The sequence below is a fragment of the Setaria italica genome, chromosome II, assembly GCF_000263155.2.
Source record: "Setaria italica strain Yugu1 chromosome II, Setaria_italica_v2.0, whole genome shotgun sequence".
Lineage (NCBI taxonomy): Eukaryota > Viridiplantae > Streptophyta > Magnoliopsida > Poales > Poaceae > Setaria > Setaria italica.
This window is the reverse complement of record NC_028451.1, coordinates 82,679-101,899: the sequence shown is the minus strand read 5'-3', so window position 1 is coordinate 101,899 and position 19,221 is coordinate 82,679. Positions and strand designations below refer to the sequence as shown.

Here is a 19,221-nt window from a genome sequence, read left to right as displayed (position 1 = left end):
CTATTCTGCATGATCCGCGTTTTCATTCCGTGTTCTCTGTTTTGAAAATTTGCATCTCAGACTGGACACCTCAAAGATCATCCATAAACTTGGCATTTCTCACCATTTAAAATCGTTAATTTATATTCTAAATGAGGGTGTCTTTAGTTATCTTTTAAACAAATATCGCTCACTGCGGCTGCGCTCGGTGAAGAACTTTAAAGATAAGTAGCATGAGCTACAGGCCAGCGAGCCACTCCTACCTCGCCGCGTCAGCCTCCCATGTCCACCGCCGCCGCTGCCCTGCTCCCGTCCCCCGGCCCGGCCAGACAGTCGCCCGCCGGCGGCCAGCATGCCACCCTCACGGCGGACCGCGCGGCGGCGCTGCTCGCGGGCTGCGCGTCCGCGCGCCGCGCGTCCGAGCTCCACGCCGCGGCGGTGCGCGCCGGCGTCGACCGCGACAAGGCCGTCGACTTCCGCCTCCAGCGCGCGTACGCCGCGTCTGGCCGCCTCGACCTCGCCGTGGCGCTCCTCCGGCGCGCGCCCGACCCGACCGCCGTCTTCTACACCTCCGCCATCCACGCGCACTCCTCCCGCGGCCTCCACCTCCCCGCGCTCGCGCTCCTCTCCGACATGCTGTCCCGGGGCCTCCTCCCCACCGCGCACACCCTCTCCGCGTCCCTCCCCGCCTGCAACGGCCTCGCGTTCGGCCGCGCGCTGCACGGCTACGCCGTGAAGCTGGCGCTCTCCGGTGACTCGTACGTCGCCACGGCGCTCCTCGGCATGTACGCGCGGGCGGGGGACGCGGCGGCGGCGCGCGCGCTGTTCGACGAGATGCAGCCGGAGCCGCACGTGGTGTCCGTGACGGCCATGCTCACCTGCTACACCAAGATGGGCGCGCTGGACGACGCGCGCAGCCTGTTCGACGGGTTGCCCAGGAAGGACTTCATCTGCTGGAACGCCATGATCGACGGCTACACGCAGCACGGGCGGCCCAACGAGGCGCTCCGGCTGTTCCGGCGGATGCTGAGGTCGGACGTCGAGCCCGACGAGGTCTCGGTCGTGCTGGCGCTCTCCGCGGTGGCGCAGCTTGGCATGACAGAGTCCGGGAGGTGGCTCCACTCGTTCGTGAAGAACAGCCCTCGAGTTCGCCTCAACGCCAGGGTCGGCACGGCGCTCATCGACATGTACTACAAATGCGGGAGCCTGGAGGATGCCGTCGCCGTGTTCAATGGCCTGAACGATGGCAAGGATATCGTCGTGTGGAACGCCATGATCAACGGCTACGCGATGCACGGGCACAGCAGAAAGGCAATTGAGATGTTCAGTCAGTTGCGGGCGCAGGGCCTCTGGCCGACCGACATCACCTTCATCGGCGTTCTCAACGCTTGCAGCCATTCCGGGCTGGTTGACGAAGGGCGCAAGTTGTTCAAGTCAATGGAACAGGAGTACGGCATCGAGCCCAAGATCGAGCACTACGGTTGCATGGTCGACCTCCTCGGCCGAGCAGGGCTCATAGAAGAGGCGTTCGACCTTGTCCAGAGCATGAAGAAGGTCAAGCCCGACGCCGTGATGTGGGTGTCGCTCCTCGCCGCCTGCCGGCTTCACAAGAACATGGCGCTGGGGCAGCGCATCGCCGACTACCTCGTCGCCAACGGGCTCGCCAACTCCGGGATGTACGTGCTCCTGTCCAACATCTACGCGGCCGTCGGGAACTGGCGTGAGGTGGGGCGGGTGCGGTCGATGATGAAAGCGAGCGGCATCCAGAAGGAGCCCGGGTGCAGCGCCATCGAGGTCGGGCGGCGGGTGAGCGAGTTCGTCGCCGGCGACACGAGCCACCCGCGCACCGACGAGATCTACGCCAAGCTGGAGGAGGTGATGAGCGTTGTGGTGAGGGAGCACGGGCACGTGCCGCAGACGGAGCTGGTGCTGCACGACCTGGACGAGGCCGCCAAGGAGAAGGCGCTGGCGGTCCACAGCGAGAAGCTCGCCGTCGCGTTCGGGCTCATCAGCACGCCGCCGGGGGAGACGATCAAGATCGTGAAGAACCTCCGGGCCTGCGCCGACTGCCACGCCGTGATGAAGCTGGTGTCCAAGATCACGGGGAGGAGGATCGTGTTCAGGGACAGGAACAGGTTCCACCATTTCGTCGACGGGGCCTGCAGCTGCGGGGATTACTGGTGATGCTCAACGTCATGGCAGCTGGATTCAGATGCAGAGTTGTAGTCGATCGGCAACGGGTAAATCTGAACCTTTAGTTTCAGCTTGCATTGGTTAGATGGAGCTGTACTCGGTTTTTACGGCACCAGAGCTCAGTGTATATTGACATGTTGTGAGAGAGAAGGGAAAAAAAAAGAGGAATAGGATGTCAGAGGTTGGATAACGGTGCAAAAGCCATCGCCACGGACATCGGCGGGAGATGCTGCCGCCCCCTCTGCCGTATGCACGGACGGCCAGGGAAGTGGAGCTGCACGAGGCGGGCATACCCCGAGTTTTCCGGCGGATGATGCTGTCGGCGCCGTCTTCACCCACGGTCGGGGAAGAGACGAGGCTTGAACGTCCTGCGCTGGGGCTGGTGTCCGTCTTCTTGCCATGCCTTGCCCTCGGCATCTCCGCGGCTCTGACCCGTGCCCGCCCTCGCCGCCAGCGCCCCGTGGCGAGGGCCGGCGATCATGCTGGGAGGAGTCTTGCCGGCGCTGGTCGCGGTGGTGTTAGGCTACATGCACCTCTTCCTGCCGCGCGCGCCCTCGTCAACGTCGGCTTCGGCGCTCCCCTCTGGTGGTCAGGGGCTCTTGTGGCCTCCTATGGTTGCACCTGGGTGTTCATGGCCATGGCCTGCCTGGTTGCCATCCTTGTCGCGGGCGTCGTTGCCTTCTGGGTCTGCCTTGCTCGCGCATACGGTTAGGATGATAATAATGTAATAGATATCTCGCTTATATTGTTTCGTAATCAAGCAGCAGGACGTGTAAAAGAACATGAGTTCTCCAATGCATACATTCACAGAGGGTGCAAACGTTTCATGAATTATTGCCGGTGTTTATTACACAAACCTTGTTCCAATCAAAATGAATGATCTTATTTTTTTTTTATGTGTTACAACATTACAGCACACTTGGATACAAGTCTGAAGCATACAAACTGAAAGCAATCTGCAAGTCTATCCGACAATCTAGGCAAAGCTGAGGTATGGTGAAACAAAGACGCTAACTGAAAGCAAACCTATAGCATTTGCTCAAATTTATTCTGTAACCTATGGGTCAACAGAAGTTAGTGCTGCCACAACGGATCCTGTTTTACTGAAAGCACAACTGACATCAGTGTAATCTTTCAAGCACCTGCTTATTTTTATGGATGGGTACAGCCAGGGCTTGACGGCGTCAACAAATGCGTCAGGATCCGGAGATAGAATTGCCTCCCAATCAACTTGGACATCGGGTGGAATGCTGGCAGTAACATCCATGTTTGCTGCTAGGAATAAGCCTAGCAGCACTATGTAGCCAACAACTGCAGAGCCTCTCGAGAGAGGCATAAAGTTGTACCTGAAAAGAGCCCCCCACATTGATTAGACACATTTTGTTGGAAATGAAGAGAGAGGGAGATTGGAAGTTGCAATCCTTACCAATAATATGTCATTCGCAATATCGCGTCCTTCACAGCATCAAGCGTGCCGGGGTCACGTGTGGGGTTTGTGTCATTGCAGTATGCTTCACAAATCGCCTGCAGATCACAGAAAAGGTCAAAGGTTCCATCATAGATACAAGCATTATACAAATCTAAGCACACGTGTGGTCTGATATGACTTAGGACTCTTTCAATTGCAATCGGTTCATGTGCTAAAAATGTGATCAAAGAAGGAATCTGGTGTATTACAGTTGTAGAATACCACACTCTGTAAACTCCCTGTTTCTCCAATTCTTAGTAAAATTGTAGATCATAAGCAATGTTACAATAAACAGAACTGTACCTCCCAGGCTGCAGTCATTTCTTCATCATACTCCTCCCATCTTGATGGTGTGCAAGGTGTTCGTATTGCAAAGTCAAATCCTGTCTTGCCCCTGCAAAATACCATCAACACAAGTAAGCTGGATAGCAGCAGAATATAGTGAAAGAGAAACAAAAAAAAGGTGTGCCTAGGAAACTTGCATGTTCTGAGTGGTAATTCTTGTCCCTTCAAGACGCCTCCTGAAAGAGCACATGTTGTGTTAATATGCAAGCGCAAGAATAGAGCAATACTCTTTTTTAAGTACTTTAGCTGCAGTCTGATGTAGGTAAATTGAGTTAATTACCCCTGAGACGCCATACTGTCACATCTTGTAGCAACCCAGTAGGTCTCACCAACTATATGGTACAAATCTGAGCATGACGATGCAACTTCTATCTGCAGTAGTAATTCTCATGAGAGATTATCGGAAAAAAATAACTTTCACATTACCAAAACACTATGACTAAAAATACTACGGGCATCAATCAACTCCTAGCCATCTTAACACACCCAATTACCCAAAAGGAAATCAGCACTAAGATATATCTCTAATGGAGCAAAAACAGATACTATACCACCCTGATGCGGCAAATCCATTTCGAAACATGCTAGAAATAAAGTCAACTAGTTTTCTGAAGTAATCACTAATCTACATGATCACCCTAAATGAAGGAGACATTGATATGATCATGAGCTCATGGCGCTCGACAGACTGCTGCATAGCTTACCTTCTTCAACTTTTCAATATCTGTAAGAAAGATCGCACGGTCCTCTGCATTATTGACATACTTCAAGTCAAGCATTATGGTCTTCGCAGTTTCCAAAACTCTGTATGAGAGAAAATAAGATAAAACCATTAGTAACTATACAACGGCAGCGAAATAGCCTTTTAGTCCCAGCAAAATGGGGTAGGCAGACCACTACTGACTATAAATAACCAAATAGCAAGTAAAAGATGGTGAGCCTCATCCAACCTTTGGTAATATGGATAGTACCGAACAACTTTTGCTTGACCAAGAAGCATTGGGGTATGAGATCCAAAACCAGAATTGAACTCTTCACTGGTATGGAAAAAGAAAAGAAGTTAAGCAAGAAAATTGTTAAACAATTTATTCCCTGTAAAAGCATTTAGCTCACCTCAGCTTATTGACCCAAACAACTGGATCACAAGGTTCAGAAATTTGCCTCCACTTAACAGCAATGTTATAGACATCCAGCCAGGAGAGAGAGATACCAGAGAAGACCCTCTCTTCATTTGGGCTGGACGTTGGAGAACCAGACAAAGTGCTGGTGCTACAATAACCTCCCCTGTTCTGGCTCATGTTAAGCTTATCTCTTCTCCTAACTAACTTTGCGATGTTCTTTGGATTCCTTAGAAAGCGCCAAGCCTTGGACACTTTCTGAGCAATCTCAATAGCAGCCAACCCAGCCATGCGGTACTACAAAAGGAAAATAGAAGGTTAGCAAAACAGGAAACTTTCGACCACAATGTACCAATAAAACAGAAGTATCACAATAAATAATATTTTAAAATGCACAAATGACAACTAGAAACTGTAAGAACTGAAACAACCAATAATCCGTACACAACTCACACATTCCATAATTCTGAGACACTGAAGCCCTCTGGTATGAACTCTAAACATGCATAACAGGATGGGGAAAAGGAAGCCCATAACCTAGTACATCACTAGCCACCATCATGCAGCTCAGAACTACTCTATTGCTCAACTTATGCTAGCATGTATAGAGAGACAGCTCATAGCAGTAATATAAAAGGCCATTCATCAAAACTTGTCCAGATAAGAAATGACCAACAAAAAAGCCATAAATGTCTATTCTCCCAGCAAGCTTTATTTATCCTTCAGTAATATCCTCAGCAAGAATGTTCTATGCAATCACCCACGTGATGGAGTAGAACAAACTCACCACGTCTTCCTTGTATATCAACAAAAGAAAAGCAAGGTAAGCATCACAAGATACTTCCTCTTTTGTAAGCATCGATGTTTCACCATATTAGCTGTCGTCAACCTCTCAAATAATGTCACACTGAACTCCTAAAAAATTCTAGGTGGACATCTATCCCATCCTTAATTGCAATCAATCAATAATTCAAACAAATACAGGAAGTGAGGTTGTGGTGCAGCACTCTTCCATTTAGAGCAGTTGAACAATTAAATACATGATAAATTGGATGACGGTGAAGCAATAAGAAAATGTAAAGCTTCAAGAGGGATACCTGACGTTGATTTGGTAAGAAGCCACGACAATTGTATTGGATCTTCTTCCCGATTGAGTCTGCAGCTAGAAGAAGGGTGGTTTGCTGCTTTGTGAATTTGAAGTCTTGCTTGTTAAGGCGCCCACTTCTCAATGAGATCCGCAATGGTGGCTGGCGATAAACCTTTTCAGCCACATTTTTGGGGTGTAGTCGTTTGCACCAATATTCCTATTGTCCATATAGAAGCTATATATAAGTTTTAAGCATCACGAAAGAAATGCAACAGTCATACGAGATAATCTTAACCTTAAATAGTGGGTCAACATCATCATCAATGTTGAACTGAGAGAACTCTAAATTGGCCTTTGAAGCAATATACAGAGCCATTTCCTTCTGCAAGAAGAACCAGGTACAAGAATCATGATTAACAGCATAGAAATAATAAGATGCTTATAAATTAGGGCAGTAAATGAAGTCTGCAAAATAGCATTCCGCAGACAAAGGGTATGTATTTAATAAAAGAAGCTGGAGCTGAGATCATGGTAGTTGTTGCAAGAAAACAGCAGGTAAGTTTACCAAGAAGAAGTTATAATCTACATAAAGAACCAGGTGGTTCCATATAAATATAAGATCAACATGGCTACTGCAAGTGTAAAATACACAGATCCTGCGATTCTACAGGAGCGCAGATTCATGATAAGTTGTGGATTAGCATCTTCCTGAGTATAAATAAAAGGAAACTAGGGTTTTATTGTTTGGGGCATCTTTTTACACAGTTAGTAATGTGACATTGACAGGAAAAAAAATTCTTTTGCATGTTCTTAAATGGCTTTGAAATTTATCACAGAAACACATGGTTTTGACTCCTCAAAAAAAGAACAAGCTCCACAGAACAAGCATTGAAAGGGCAGAGGGGGGAAATTGCATACCTGATAGAAGGCCAAACATTGTAACACAAATTTATCCATGGAATCAAGTTCCAAATCGAGTACATCATCATAATCTTTTATCTTCACAAAAAGAAATTATATATAAATATCATGACGAAACAAAGTCAATTGAAAATATTGACTACATGCTGCTACTCAAATAGAACATGAGAAAAGAGTAGCATAATGATATATATGTATGCAACCAATGATACATGCATCCTAGATAGATCCTTATAATCTCTAGTGAAGATGTTAGCATATGCTAATTCACCAAATCAGATGGTGGCATACCGCAAGTTTATATTCTCCAACTGCATGATGGCATGAGGCGCGCAAGTATAGGCACTCTATACTTGAACTCTCATATGTCAAAGCAATTGATAATTCTTTAATAGCACTCCTGCAAAAAAAAAGGGAAGGTGAAGGACCATCTTAGGAAGCTACCAGTCCAGCATTTGAGATGAGCAATTGGATACTAGTACAAGCAAAACCGTATATATTAGCACTAAGCAAGGAAGAATCAATCTATGATGGGAGGAACAGCTTGGGCATCTATTATATAAGATAACTTAAAGAGCCTTCATGTTGGAAAGAAAAAAAATCAAGATGCCAATCATAAACTGTATATCATATACAACTCAAGACAGTGGTGTCTGCGTTACAAAATCTCACTTGTGCTCTCTGCTCAAATAGAGTTGTGCACTGTAACTTCCTAAACACCAAATGTTTCAGTACGGAAGGAAAATAAAGCACCGCAGTCGCATAAAAAACAGCATTCCTATAGGAAATCATGTACCACACGTCCACACCAGCAACCATAAGTACACAAGGAAAAAAAGGCACCTGATTCCATGCTGAACATTAAGAAGCAATGACTAAAAACTGCCAATAATTATACCCAACTAAGCAAAGGTCTAACAACAAACAGGCAGCAGAGAAGTAAACAACTTAATATGTTTCATCGCTTAAACAGGCCACACGTTAGTGCCTGGAGAAGGCATCTCTATGACATAAATAAGAAATAAGAATCAGTGAAAAGGATACCTATGTCGACCCATTCCATGGTAGAGGATTCCACGAAGATGGTATGCTTTTGCAAACCTAGGAAATAACCAAATAAATTAAACAGTTGACCAAATAGATTTCAAAAAAAGCCAGTTGGGTAGATGACAAAAAACAATAGTTTACCTTGAATCAATTTGAATTGCTTTCTCAAGGCAATTCAACAACTTCTCTGGATAAGCCAAATCAAGATAAAGCTACAACACAAGCAATGGTAGTACCAATAAATCAGTTACTCTCGAAAGATCTCAGTAGTACAAAATTACAAGCATACGCTTCATTACAGTCTAAACAGGTTATAAAACTATGCTATGCTAAAACCAATTCAATTTTTTTGTGGCTTTCATGCAGTTTTGATGAAAGGAAATATGCTTACAACAGACATATAAGACAAGAAGAAAAAAAGACATGGCAATGCACACTGTGTTGGAGATAACGGAATGTACCTGAGCAAGGTGAGCCCAACAGTCAAGAAAACTCTCATCATACTTTATACCAACAAGATGCTCATCTTCAGCACGTTTGTACTCTCCAAGTGCTGAAAGAGTAAGACCCTATAACAATAAGAAGGAATTATCGTACAAAATAGTGTAAAAGACAAGGTTTATTTTCTTGTTTCAAGTTTACAAGTTCATAAGAAAAGCATGATTAGTAACTGCCTCAAAACTAACAAAAATTGAGCAGTAAATGCGCTACTGCATGCTTTTGAACAAAATTCACCATGACTTTATTATTGTTACTAATACCTTGTTCCCTCTTGTATCCTCTTTATTCGTAGCTCTTGTTGGGATTCATCTCTAGCCTAACCAACTTGCTTGAGATTAAAGGGCTTTGCTGCTGCTACTGTTGTTCTATGGTCTCATCAATTGGATTACTCAAATTTTAACATACTTCAACGCTGAATTTGACATTGTTGGATTACAAAATTATACTAATTTACAAAGAAAGGATTCTAGATGAAATGGCCTTTGTGGAAGGACAATGGTGGAGGAAACTATGAAAGAACACTATGGCAGAAAACTCGCGCAAAGTAAAAAAAAATAGAATCTCAAAGGAAGTATTCCCATCTGATCATAGGACAAAATGCTTAGAAGGTTGTGGACAACCAACTAGGGAATAATAAAAGAAATACTTGGTGTTAAAACATTTACTTACTAAATAAGTGTGAGCAGAGCTGTTCTTCTTGTCACGCTTCACACATGTTGAAAGATCTTCAAGTGCACAGTTGTAGTCCTTGAATTTGAAGTTCACAATTCCTTCAAAAGTCAGGATATGCTATCAGAATAATGAGTAGATGGCATGCTCTAGCATTTCAGCTTTATATTACTAAAAATACATGAAGTGAGCATAAAGACTTATTGTCTTTTTGTTCCCATCAAAAGATATATGAGAAGTGGCACCACTGGTGATAATAATTCAATCATGAGTACAAAGAGTAAGTGAATAACCTCTTTCATGTAAAATATCAGAAGAATTTGGTTCAAATTCCAATGCTTTGGTCAAATCCTCAATGGCCTGAAAAGTAATCCAAATGCAATATAGCTCCATGTTTAAAAAATGACTTACTAGATGATCTGTAATCACTTTTTTCTCACTGACTAAATACAGGCTGTAATTTTGTTGAACCAATCAAAACAAGTCCTGAAATTTAGACAATACAGAAGGTATACCTCCTTGAACTCTCCTAAAGCAGCGCGAGCTTGTCCCCGTCGCTTCCATGCCTCCCCAGCTGATGGGTTAGATTGTATAGCCTGCAAGCAAAATTGAGGTCATTCGTATTTTACGCAACAGATACAGAAGACATACTTAATATTTAAAGTTCTACCTTGGTGAAATCAGAAATAGCAGAATCCAATTCTCTTTGAAATGCATAAGCTGTGCCCCTCCCGATCAGTGCCTCAGGATACGTAGGAGTTTCTCGCAATATCTAACCGGTCAATGGCAAATTGTCAGGTTCCTTCTGTGCATAGACATAATGAAACAAACAATTGTGGTAATAGATCAAAACCTGGTCAAAAATGGATATCGCTTGGTCATACCTTCCTTCGTTTACCTGAAAAGGTGTAATTCAGAAATTATTTAACATAATAATATAGCATCTCTTTGTATATTTTCAGCACCTTCCGGAATATTTTTGTCAGAGGCATAAAACCATTTTGAACAAATAAATATGGCTAATTAGTTCTTATGTTTTCTGCAGTGGTAAGCAAGAATTAGAAATACAGCCTTGGCCAGCATTCAGATGTTTGATGAGGGTATCAACTACAATATTTTTTTAAGCAAAGTTCCTTCAGAAGCTACAGCAGATGCCATTGTACTGAATAATTCGAAAATACCTGTGCAATGCCTCTGGAAAGTCGGAAGTCCAAGCTTATGGATTTTGATGACTTTGAAATTTTGGTGGCAAAGAGTGTTTGATCCAGCGATATGGTTTTGCAATCATCAGAACTTGTTCTGTCAGTCACATCTTCAGCTCGGCCATTTATTTCTTTCACTGCTTTTGCTTTGTTTTTCTTATCTGGCTTGGGGGCTTTCTTGGGAGCTTGAGTCCTTGTGCTGTCTTTCACTGGACTGCTAGAAACTTTATTATTGTCCACTTTGTTATTATGATTCGGTAACTTGGTATCACCATTTGATGAAACTTTGGAATTACCAATGGCCTCTTCACAGACAACAGTTTTTGTATCAGCCATTGTAGTTGCAGCGGACGACGTGTCAACAACACGATCTTCTGAGATAACAACTTTGGTATCACAAGGCGATGCATCCATGACACTATCTGCAGGCTCAGTTGTCTCACAAATTTTAACAGAAGAAACTAATTCTTCCAACTCAAGCAATTGCTTCAAGTCCGTTGTGTCACGGACAGCAACTTCATATCCTTGCTTCCAAGCAACCAGAGCATCCTCTTTTTTATCTAGTGCAGACAGTGCCTTGCCTGGCAACAAAACACAACAATAGTGTAAAGATTACAGGTAACATTTGCTTCAGAATAATCTCCACATTACACGGATAGATCGCTATACAGGGAGTCATGCTATTATCAAAAAGGGTGTTTACAGAAAATGATAGTTGTATTTTGCCGTCAAGTTGGAAAAAGTAATTAGACATTTCTACCCAGAGGATCCCAGATCTTGAAAGAATTACTGTTTTTCAAAGGTGTCGCTGACTCCAGAGGCCGAAACTTGTTATTTTCATTAATACAAAAATGTAAAATGCTTGGTTGAAAAAAAAAGGGGGTACTAACGTCATGTGATTCACACTGCGTCTAGTGCACACTATCTGGAAACAGTAATTCCTATACACTGAAGCCACTCGAATCAGTAATCCCGAGTGAGCTAACAATACAGAATTACACTTAACGTACATCTAGTACACTGGTGCAGAGCCAAACATAGACTAAACAAGCGAAACATAATCCCGCCACTACCAACTGAAGCCAAACTACGCCAAGCCGCAGGAACAAAATGCTGCGATAAACAAGGGACAGCACAACAGGAGCGCGAAGCAAACCTTTGAGGACGTAGGCCTGGAGCAGGGCGGGGTCGAGCTGCAGCGCGCGGTCGCAGTCCTTGACGACGTGCTTGTGGAGCTCGAGGTGGGAGTAGCAGAAGGCCCGGTTGCTGCGAGGCGAATTCGGCGGGGTCAGGGGGCCCGAGGCGGCAGAACAGATCAGGGAGATCCCGCGGATCGGGGGAGGAGCGGCACACATACCAGAGGTCGTGGATGGAGGAGGGGGATCGCGCGAGGATGGAGTCGAGGAGGCGGATGGCCTTGGACCAGTTGCGGATGCTGCAGAGGCGCGCGAGCTCGGCGCGCTCGGAGGACATGGCGGCGGCGGCGGTCGCCGGCGGCCGGCGCGGTGGGTAACGGGCGAAACCAGCAAGCGGTGGGGGGGAGGGGATTTGCGATTCGGGGCTCTCCTCTGCTGCTGCTGCCTCTCTTCTCTTCTCTTCTGACTTGTTCGCTTTTTACGCGCCGGGCCCTCGCATTTTTCGGTTTTTCCGTTACGCCTCCGTTGCTCTCTGCTTTCTCTTTCGCTGCTGCGATTTCTTTTTGTGCGCGGGGCTTTTTTGCTGGAAGCACGTGAGTGAATCCTAGCATTAGCATTAGGGGACGGTATCGCAGGAGCATCGGGTCAAACTGCATCGTGCATTATTTTTTTTTAATCGAGCTGATAGGATGCATTATTTGTATTGTGCTGGTGCGCAGTAGAGGGCTGGAATTGTTCGTCGCTTGAGGTGCAAGGATACCATGCATGCATGCATGCATCATGTCCGCCCGACAGGCTGAGACAAAGCTAAAGCCCCCATTGTTTGCTCATTGCCTTCCCGGGGCAAGGATCGATCATTCGAGGCTCCAGATGTGCTTTGTTTAGCAGCGTAAGACAGACTTGCTCTCGCGTTCAGCATCTTAATTTGCTTTGCTAGTAGACAATCACCGATCGTTTCTCCTTCCAAAAATTTGCTGGCTTCACTATTGTTTTGTTTGATGAGCTCATCAGTTGATTGCAAAAATGTTGTCCAGTAAAATTCATGCACTTCAGAATCAGAATAGGTTTCATGATATAGTTTGCACACAAAGAGGAAAAACAAAAATTCCACTCATCCCAGGATTAGTAAAAAGGGAAGCTTTTGGTTGTTGGTTGCAATGTAGGCCACAGAATAAATGGTAAAGTTGAGTTGGACGGTTGAGGCACAAACCTGCCCCTCTCCATTTTAGACATCCATCCACACTATTTAGGCTAATGAAAACAGGGACAGAAGAAAATGAGCAGAGATCTTTAGTGGAGAGGCAAGGGACGTAAGAAGTTGCCTAATTCTTGGATTGAATTAGGCACTTCTTCGTCCCACAATCCTCTCTTTATTTGTAATACATATAGTTCCAATTTTTAACCACAGGATCTAAGCATTCAATTATGGAGGGATTGGTAGGCCTCTTGAAAGTGCGGGTGGTTCGTGGGATCAACCTTGCCTACCGCGACGCAAGAGGCAGCGATCCATATGTTGTCCTACGACTTGGCAAGAAGGTGTCTGTCCTCTTCCATTCTTTCTTTCCATTCCATTCCATCTATGTAGCATTTTTGGCACCATTCCTTAGTGTTTTATTCTGCAGAAACTCAAGACAAGTGTGAAGAAGAGATCTGTCAATCCCATCTGGCATGAAGAGCTAACTTTGACGGTCACACATCCCAGTCAAACACTTAAGCTTGTGAGTAGGTTGTTTTTCTTGTCCTTCTTCTATGCTTGTGACTGCTCACATCCATCTCTTTTTCTTTCAATCCATACAGGAGGTGTTTGACAAGGATACTTTCAGCAGAGATGACCCTATGGGAGATGCAGAGATCGACGTAGCACCCTTGATGGAAGTTGTAACTATGAACCCGGACGACATTAAGAACGGCGCCATCATAAAGTCTGTGCGGCCAAGCACCCGGAATTGCCTTGCAGATGAGAGCCATGTTTGCTGGAGGAACGGTAGGTTTGTCCAGGACATGATTCTCCGGCTCAAGAACGTCGAGAGCGGAGAGATACAGCTCCAGCTGCAATGGGTAACCATTCCTGGCGCCAAGTAACCCTCGATTTCGCTTTGGAGATCATAGCTCTTCCTCTCATTGCCATGGGAATCTTCCGAATCGATGAGTTCGACGACGTGTTGGGATGCCAGCACCCGTGTTTACCTGGGAAACGAAGCATTCCATTTCAATCGCATTTTCACCTGTTGTGAATGTCGGATTGTAACTTAACCAGCAATGGGTTCAGGGTAGTCTATACTGGTAGAGGGGAAATGGGGGGAGAAAATAATTCAAGTCAAGTGGTAGGATCCTGTTCTGTTCTTTCTGGCAACACCATATCCTTGTTTGCTGCAATGTGATTGAATTTCCTGGACAAGACTGTGTGTCTGATCTGTCAGTCAAGTGCAAAGGCCGCCGCTGACGGTTACCAGTCTTTTGTGTGGGCATCCGTATCACCAATTTGCATGATGTGGCGAGTCGGAAAGTGGCGCGCCACGCGTCGTCGCCGTTGGCCGCTGCGTGCCGATAACCACCGCAGGCGACCCGGCGAGGCGATAACCCAACCAGTGGCCATTGATCCTCCCCAGCTCGCAATCCCTCCACACCAAAAATTCAATTTTGCCGTCGGGGGAACGAGAGGATGCCGTCTCGTTTCCACATTATCCTCTTGAGTAATCTGGCACTGCTGCCTGCAGTGCGCACGGCCGCAATGCGACAACTCGATATATTCCAAATCTTCCAGACCAGACACACCACCACCACCTCCTGCACGACAGCAGTAGAGTACAAAGGGATCCTCACCTACTACTCCCCTGTTTCCTAGTTTTCCTCCCCATCTCCCCCCGTGACCCATCGAGTCCGCTCGTCACCACCGGAGGAGCGGCGGCGGCGGAGGAGGAGGAGTAGGGAGAGTTAGTGACGGACGGCGGCGAGGCAAGATGGCGAGGAAGCCGCTGGATTACGAGGAGCTGAACGAGAACGTCAAGAAGGTGCAGTACGCGGTGCGCGGGGAACTCTACCTCCGCGCCTCCGAGCTCCAGAAGGAGGGCAAGAAGATCATCTTCACCAACGTCGGCAACCCGCACGCCCTCGGCCAGAAGCCGCTCACCTTCCCGCGCCAGGCGAGGATCATTTCTTGATCACATCTAGTCTCACATCCCCCATGGAATCCTTTTGTTGTCCGGCGCTTTCTCACCCCCCCAAACCCTGTGACTGCAAGAGCAGGTGGTGGCCCTCTGCCAGGCTCCGTTCCTGCTCGATGATCCCAACGTCGGCCTCATGTTCCCGGCGGATGCCATCGCGCGCGCCAAGCACTACCTCTCCCTGGCGACCGGCGGTTTAGGTAACTCAGAATATCTGTTCTTATCCAAAAAAAAAAGAACCTTTCTTGTTTAGGTCTCCATGACTGAATTGGAATGTTATCAAGGTTGATAACAAGAAGAAAGCATCATTTTTCAGATTGTTTTGATTGGAAAAGGAAGCAACATCTATCAGTTGTGCATGCTGTTATAAGTTCATGTCCATATGAGTACTCTGACACAGGTTTTTATCTGATCAGGCGCTTACAGTGATTCCCGTGGTATCCCTGGAATTAGGAAGGAGGTTGCTGACTTCATCCAGAGGCGTGATGGATATCCAAGGTCAGATTGGACCAGCCTAGTGACGAAAATTCATCAGAACCACGCATCATTTTGTTTCTAACACTTTTATGCTCCTCCTACTGCAGTGATCCAGAGCTCATTTACTTGACAGATGGTGCCAGCAAAGGTGTCATGCAGATGCTGAACACCATTATCAGAAACGAGAGAGATGGGGTACGATCGTTCTTCAAAAATATATCTTTTGTTTCCCAAAGATGTGATGCCATTTTTCATAAAGAGTAAACACTAATTTCATCGATAAATCTTCCGTGGCAGATTTTGGTCCCTGTTCCTCAATACCCACTTTATTCTGCTACCATTTCCCTCTTTGGTGGCTCTCTGGTTCCGTACTACTTGGAAGAAGAGGCTAACTGGGGCCTTGACTTTGTCAATATCCGAAAAACAGTGGCAGAGGCAAGATCAAAGGGAATCACTGTAAGTGTTTTAGGAGTCATTGTGCTAGTCAAATAATCCTCTCGCTATATAATACCTGCAATTCATATATGTGGCATTCTGAGCTTGCCTGTGCCTATCTATAGTTGCATATATACATGTGTACCAAAAGCAATACCAAGTAAAATGGCAACAACTTATCATTGATTGATTCTAGGCTTGTTGCACCATTTCCAGCGTTGCCTTAGTTGAACAACTCATGAATGTTTTGTGCAACATGCCCCTTGGTTTAACAACTTGTCATGTCCAGCAAACTTGTAAGAGAGCTTTGGTACAGATCACCTAGCAACTAACAAGTAGTTCGTAGAATTTTGGTCTCACCGATACTGATTAATAAACATCATTTCAGCTTCTCACAGTCCTCGATTCTTTTCCCTTTTCGTGAGATCATCGTAGTCATGTTGCTCATAAAAATGTGGCTTTTTTTCCATGTATTCTGCTCTGATATTTCTTTTTTTTCATACCTATGGTGCTTTAGGTTCGAGCAATGGTGATTATAAATCCGGGAAATCCCACTGGCCAATGCCTTAGTGAAGCAAATATAAAGGAAGTTCTGCAATTTTGCTACCATGAAAACTTAGTTCTGCTTGCAGATGAAGTGTATCAGCAGAATGTTTATCAAGATGAGCGCCCGTTTATAAGCGCAAAAAAGGTAATTTTGATTTCTGATCAATGATGCTTTGTCATGAACACATGGTTGCAACTTTACCCAAGCTTTCAGATTCCATCTGTCAATCCTTTATATTTGACGAGATCACTAAATCTTACCTTAGCACCACATGCAAACAATATATTAAGAACTAGAACACAAGATTATCACTCAACTGTGGTACAATTAATGTTTTTTGGCATTCCAAAACTGTTGCTGACATAGCCTTTCTCAACTTTTTCCAGGTTTTGTTTGACATGGGTCCACCGCTAAGCAGGGAGGTTCAGCTTGTTTCTTTCCACACTGTGTCCAAAGGGTACTGGGGAGAGTGTGGGCAACGTGGTGGATACTTTGAAATGACAAATCTTCCTCCACAGGTGACATGTCACTGCAGCATTTGTCGGAATTTGTCATTTATCTGAAATATCCATGTACAAGTTCCTAACTACATAAACTTAATGAATGTATGGAAAGTTGTAAATGAGATATTAGAAATTTTAGAAAATATTGCATTATTCATGCTCAGCTGCAAATACATTAAGAAAGTGCACAGCATGATTACTTGGACATGCTGCTGCCTTTTGAGTCCCTTTAATTGTAGATACCTTGCAGAATGCAATTTAGCCAATGTCCTATCCAACTGACTAGATTATTGTAATTACATTTATTGCACCAATACATTCCTTTTACCAGAGTCTTGTCTGTAAAACTTTCAGAAACTGCAGAGTAATCAATAGCATCTACTGGAGTTACATATTTATGCCACCATGATGTACATTTGCAACTGGTATCTTTGTATAGTCTTAACTGTAGAGTAGTGCTGAACAAGCTCTGAAAACCTATGAACTTTGACAGTTAAGATCTTGCTTGCCTTTAAACATGCTAGGCACTTAAATAAGGCTTATGCCATATTCTATGATACAAAAAGGCAATTTGAAGGTCATTTCCTAAATATAATGGTCATGATCTGATGCTAACCTCTCTTCCGATTTGAGCTTGCAGACAGTAGATGAGATCTACAAGGTTGCATCAATAGCACTGAGCCCGAATGTCCCTGGGCAAATTTTTGTAAGTGAAACAGAGCCATTGTTTGATTCTTTATCCTTTTGCTCTTCTTTAAACCCATACTTTGTTTTGGAATGACATGCATTTGCATTCCTTCTGTGGCCTCAATTAAAAGTTTCCGAACTCAAAATATGTTCATGAGTAAGTTTGATCCATGGAGAGTTATAGTAGACGATAATAAATCAAAATTTCTTAAGATGCTCTTATTTTTGGTGGTCATAATTGTGTGGTGAGTGGTGATGTGTGGATTGGCTTACATGTTCTTCCAATGCTACAGAACGTTCCTTGTAAGGATTAGTATATGTGCCTTTTCCATTCTTTAGACCAACCCATAATTATTTGTATTATAGTTCCTTCATTCAACCACACCAAGGATGGTTCTTAAAACTAATTCGGTTCTGCCTTTTCTTTAAAATTTATGCTACTATGCTTTACCAAGTTACAAAATGCTTTGAATAACCCTGGCTTTTACAGATGGGAGTGATGGTTAACCCTCCTAAACCTGGAGATATCTCATACCTGAAGTTTGCTGCTGAAAGGTTAAGCATACTGCCCCTCAAAATTTTACTTTGTCCAGATTTTATCCTATGCAGGATACTGAATATTTGTTTCTGTTATTGTGCATTCTTAATGTTTGATTTGGCTCCAAATGATGTTGCAGCAAGTCCATCCTCGATTCTTTGAGGAGGAGAGCACGCATGATGACAGATGGTTTCAACAGTTGCCGAAATGTCGTGTGTAATTTCACAGAAGGTAACATCAGAATTGTAAACTTTAGTGGTTTGCAGCAATTAGACTACAATTATAGCTTAATTACTGATTTTTTTTTTGCAATTTTGTTGTTGCAGGAGCTATGTACTCATTCCCCCAAATACGCCTGCCACCAAGAGCAATCGAGGCAGCGAAAAGAGCTGGCAAAGCACCAGATGTTTTCTACTGCCTCAAGCTTCTGGAAGCAACTGGGATTTCCACTGTTCCGGGATCTGGTTTTGGTCAGAAGGAAGGGTATGTGCTTCTCTTATGGTTATGATAAAATTTACTGCTCTTATTCTTCAGACTATCTGTTTCCATACCTATCAGTAGCTTCGGTAGCATCCTACTCTGATTTACTTGCGATGCAATTGATACGTAACAACTGAGTAGGGAATCCGAAAGGGCATTACTGAGTTCAGTCATTCGCTTATAACTGAAGCAATGGATTTGCTGTGTTTTCTGGACGCAGGGTGTTCCACCTCCGGACGACGATCCTTCCTGCAGAGGAAGACTTCCCTGCCATCATGTCGAGCTTCAAGAATTTCAATGACTCATTCATGGCGCAATACGAGGGCTACTCCAGGATGTGAAGAGGAACATCACAGCAAAGGAAGGATCGGCTGTCAGATTCTCTGTTTCAGTCTCAGCGCGATCAAGCATTTACAAGGACATTATTAATCGAAAGTTAATTAGTTGTAACTCTCTTAAAGAAACAATTGCTGCCTTTGATATGTATAGGGGATCAAAGTTCTGCGGGAATTTTTGGATACCAGTCCGCTGTTTACTGCTACTACCATATTGGTTGTCTTGTAACCTGCTGGAAGATGTTTGTTGTTGCTGGACCATTATGCCATACAGCTATCACAATTCACAGCAGAGATGCCTGCAAAGCTTGTATACTTCCTCTGTTTGGAATTTCCACTGTGATTGGCGTCTCCTCGAGTTGGGCAACATGAACTGTGCTGAAATGGGC

The 19,221-nt window shown here is 44.8% G+C and overlaps 4 protein-coding genes across 4 annotated transcripts; 3 read left to right on the top strand and 1 right to left on the bottom strand.

The window, feature by feature from the left end:
• The first annotated feature begins 134 nt into the window (after nt 1–134).
• Nucleotides 135–3,003, top strand: LOC101769808 (pentatricopeptide repeat-containing protein ELI1, chloroplastic). Its single transcript, XM_004955264.2, has one exon. It carries the CDS (start codon nt 262–264, stop codon nt 2,161–2,163), a length of 1,902 nt encoding a protein of 633 aa, XP_004955321.1. The 5' UTR covers nt 135–261; the 3' UTR covers nt 2,164–3,003.
• LOC101770213 (suppressor of RPS4-RLD 1) lies at nt 2,995–12,102 on the bottom strand. Its single transcript, XM_012843805.2, has 23 exons — nt 11,888–12,102; nt 11,687–11,796; nt 10,510–11,111; nt 10,182–10,226; nt 9,999–10,100; nt 9,844–9,924; nt 9,622–9,688; nt 9,329–9,429; nt 8,620–8,727; nt 8,300–8,370; nt 8,156–8,212; nt 7,403–7,511; nt 7,109–7,189; nt 6,486–6,572; nt 6,201–6,407; nt 5,099–5,400; nt 4,936–5,022; nt 4,690–4,789; nt 4,266–4,357; nt 4,123–4,161; nt 3,944–4,034; nt 3,599–3,696; nt 2,995–3,518 (listed from the first exon to the last, which is right to left on the bottom strand). The coding sequence occupies exons 1-23, from the start codon at nt 12,001–12,003 to the stop codon at nt 3,230–3,232; spliced, it is 3,042 nt and encodes a 1,013-aa protein (XP_012699259.1). The 5' UTR covers nt 12,004–12,102; the 3' UTR covers nt 2,995–3,229.
• Nucleotides 12,103–12,630: 528 nt separating this feature from the next.
• Nucleotides 12,631–14,054, top strand: LOC101768600 (protein C2-DOMAIN ABA-RELATED 4). Its single transcript, XM_004955261.2, has 3 exons — nt 12,631–13,202; nt 13,289–13,384; nt 13,464–14,054. Exons 1-3 carry the CDS (start codon nt 13,092–13,094, stop codon nt 13,746–13,748), a joined length of 492 nt encoding a protein of 163 aa, XP_004955318.1. The 5' UTR covers nt 12,631–13,091; the 3' UTR covers nt 13,749–14,054.
• Nucleotides 14,055–14,435: 381 nt separating this feature from the next.
• LOC101767913 (glutamate--glyoxylate aminotransferase 1) lies at nt 14,436–19,163 on the top strand. Its single transcript, XM_004955260.3, has 12 exons — nt 14,436–14,809; nt 14,913–15,030; nt 15,247–15,328; nt 15,415–15,502; nt 15,605–15,763; nt 16,260–16,433; nt 16,676–16,807; nt 17,433–17,498; nt 17,970–18,034; nt 18,157–18,248; nt 18,344–18,500; nt 18,718–19,163. The coding sequence occupies exons 1-12, from the start codon at nt 14,627–14,629 to the stop codon at nt 18,836–18,838; spliced, it is 1,437 nt and encodes a 478-aa protein (XP_004955317.1). The 5' UTR covers nt 14,436–14,626; the 3' UTR covers nt 18,839–19,163.
• The last annotated feature ends 58 nt before the right edge of the window (nt 19,164–19,221 follow it).

Excerpts from the sequence above, each read along its gene's own strand:
- LOC101769808 (XM_004955264.2), top strand. The coding sequence starts at position 262 with ATGTCCACCGCCGCCGCTGCCCTGCTCCCGTCCCCCGGCCCGGCCAGA.
- LOC101770213 (XM_012843805.2), bottom strand. The coding sequence starts at position 12,003 with ATGTCCTCCGAGCGCGCCGAGCTCGCGCGCCTCTGCAGCATCCGCAAC. Across the intron at positions 7,512-8,155 it reads CATGGAATGGGTCGACATAG|GAGTGCTATTAAAGAATTAT; the intron begins GTATCCTTTTCA and ends TTTTTTTTGCAG. Across the intron at positions 4,162-4,265 it reads GACAGTATGGCGTCTCAGGG|GAGGCGTCTTGAAGGGACAA; the intron begins GTAATTAACTCA and ends GTGCTCTTTCAG.
- LOC101768600 (XM_004955261.2), top strand. The coding sequence starts at position 13,092 with ATGGAGGGATTGGTAGGCCTCTTGAAAGTGCGGGTGGTTCGTGGGATC. Across the intron at positions 13,203-13,288 it reads TCCTACGACTTGGCAAGAAG|AAACTCAAGACAAGTGTGAA; the intron begins GTGTCTGTCCTC and ends TTTATTCTGCAG. Across the intron at positions 13,385-13,463 it reads CCAGTCAAACACTTAAGCTT|GAGGTGTTTGACAAGGATAC; the intron begins GTGAGTAGGTTG and ends CAATCCATACAG.
- LOC101767913 (XM_004955260.3), top strand. The coding sequence starts at position 14,627 with ATGGCGAGGAAGCCGCTGGATTACGAGGAGCTGAACGAGAACGTCAAG. Across the intron at positions 14,810-14,912 it reads CGCTCACCTTCCCGCGCCAG|GTGGTGGCCCTCTGCCAGGC; the intron begins GCGAGGATCATT and ends CTGCAAGAGCAG. Across the intron at positions 16,808-17,432 it reads TGACAAATCTTCCTCCACAG|ACAGTAGATGAGATCTACAA; the intron begins GTGACATGTCAC and ends TTGAGCTTGCAG.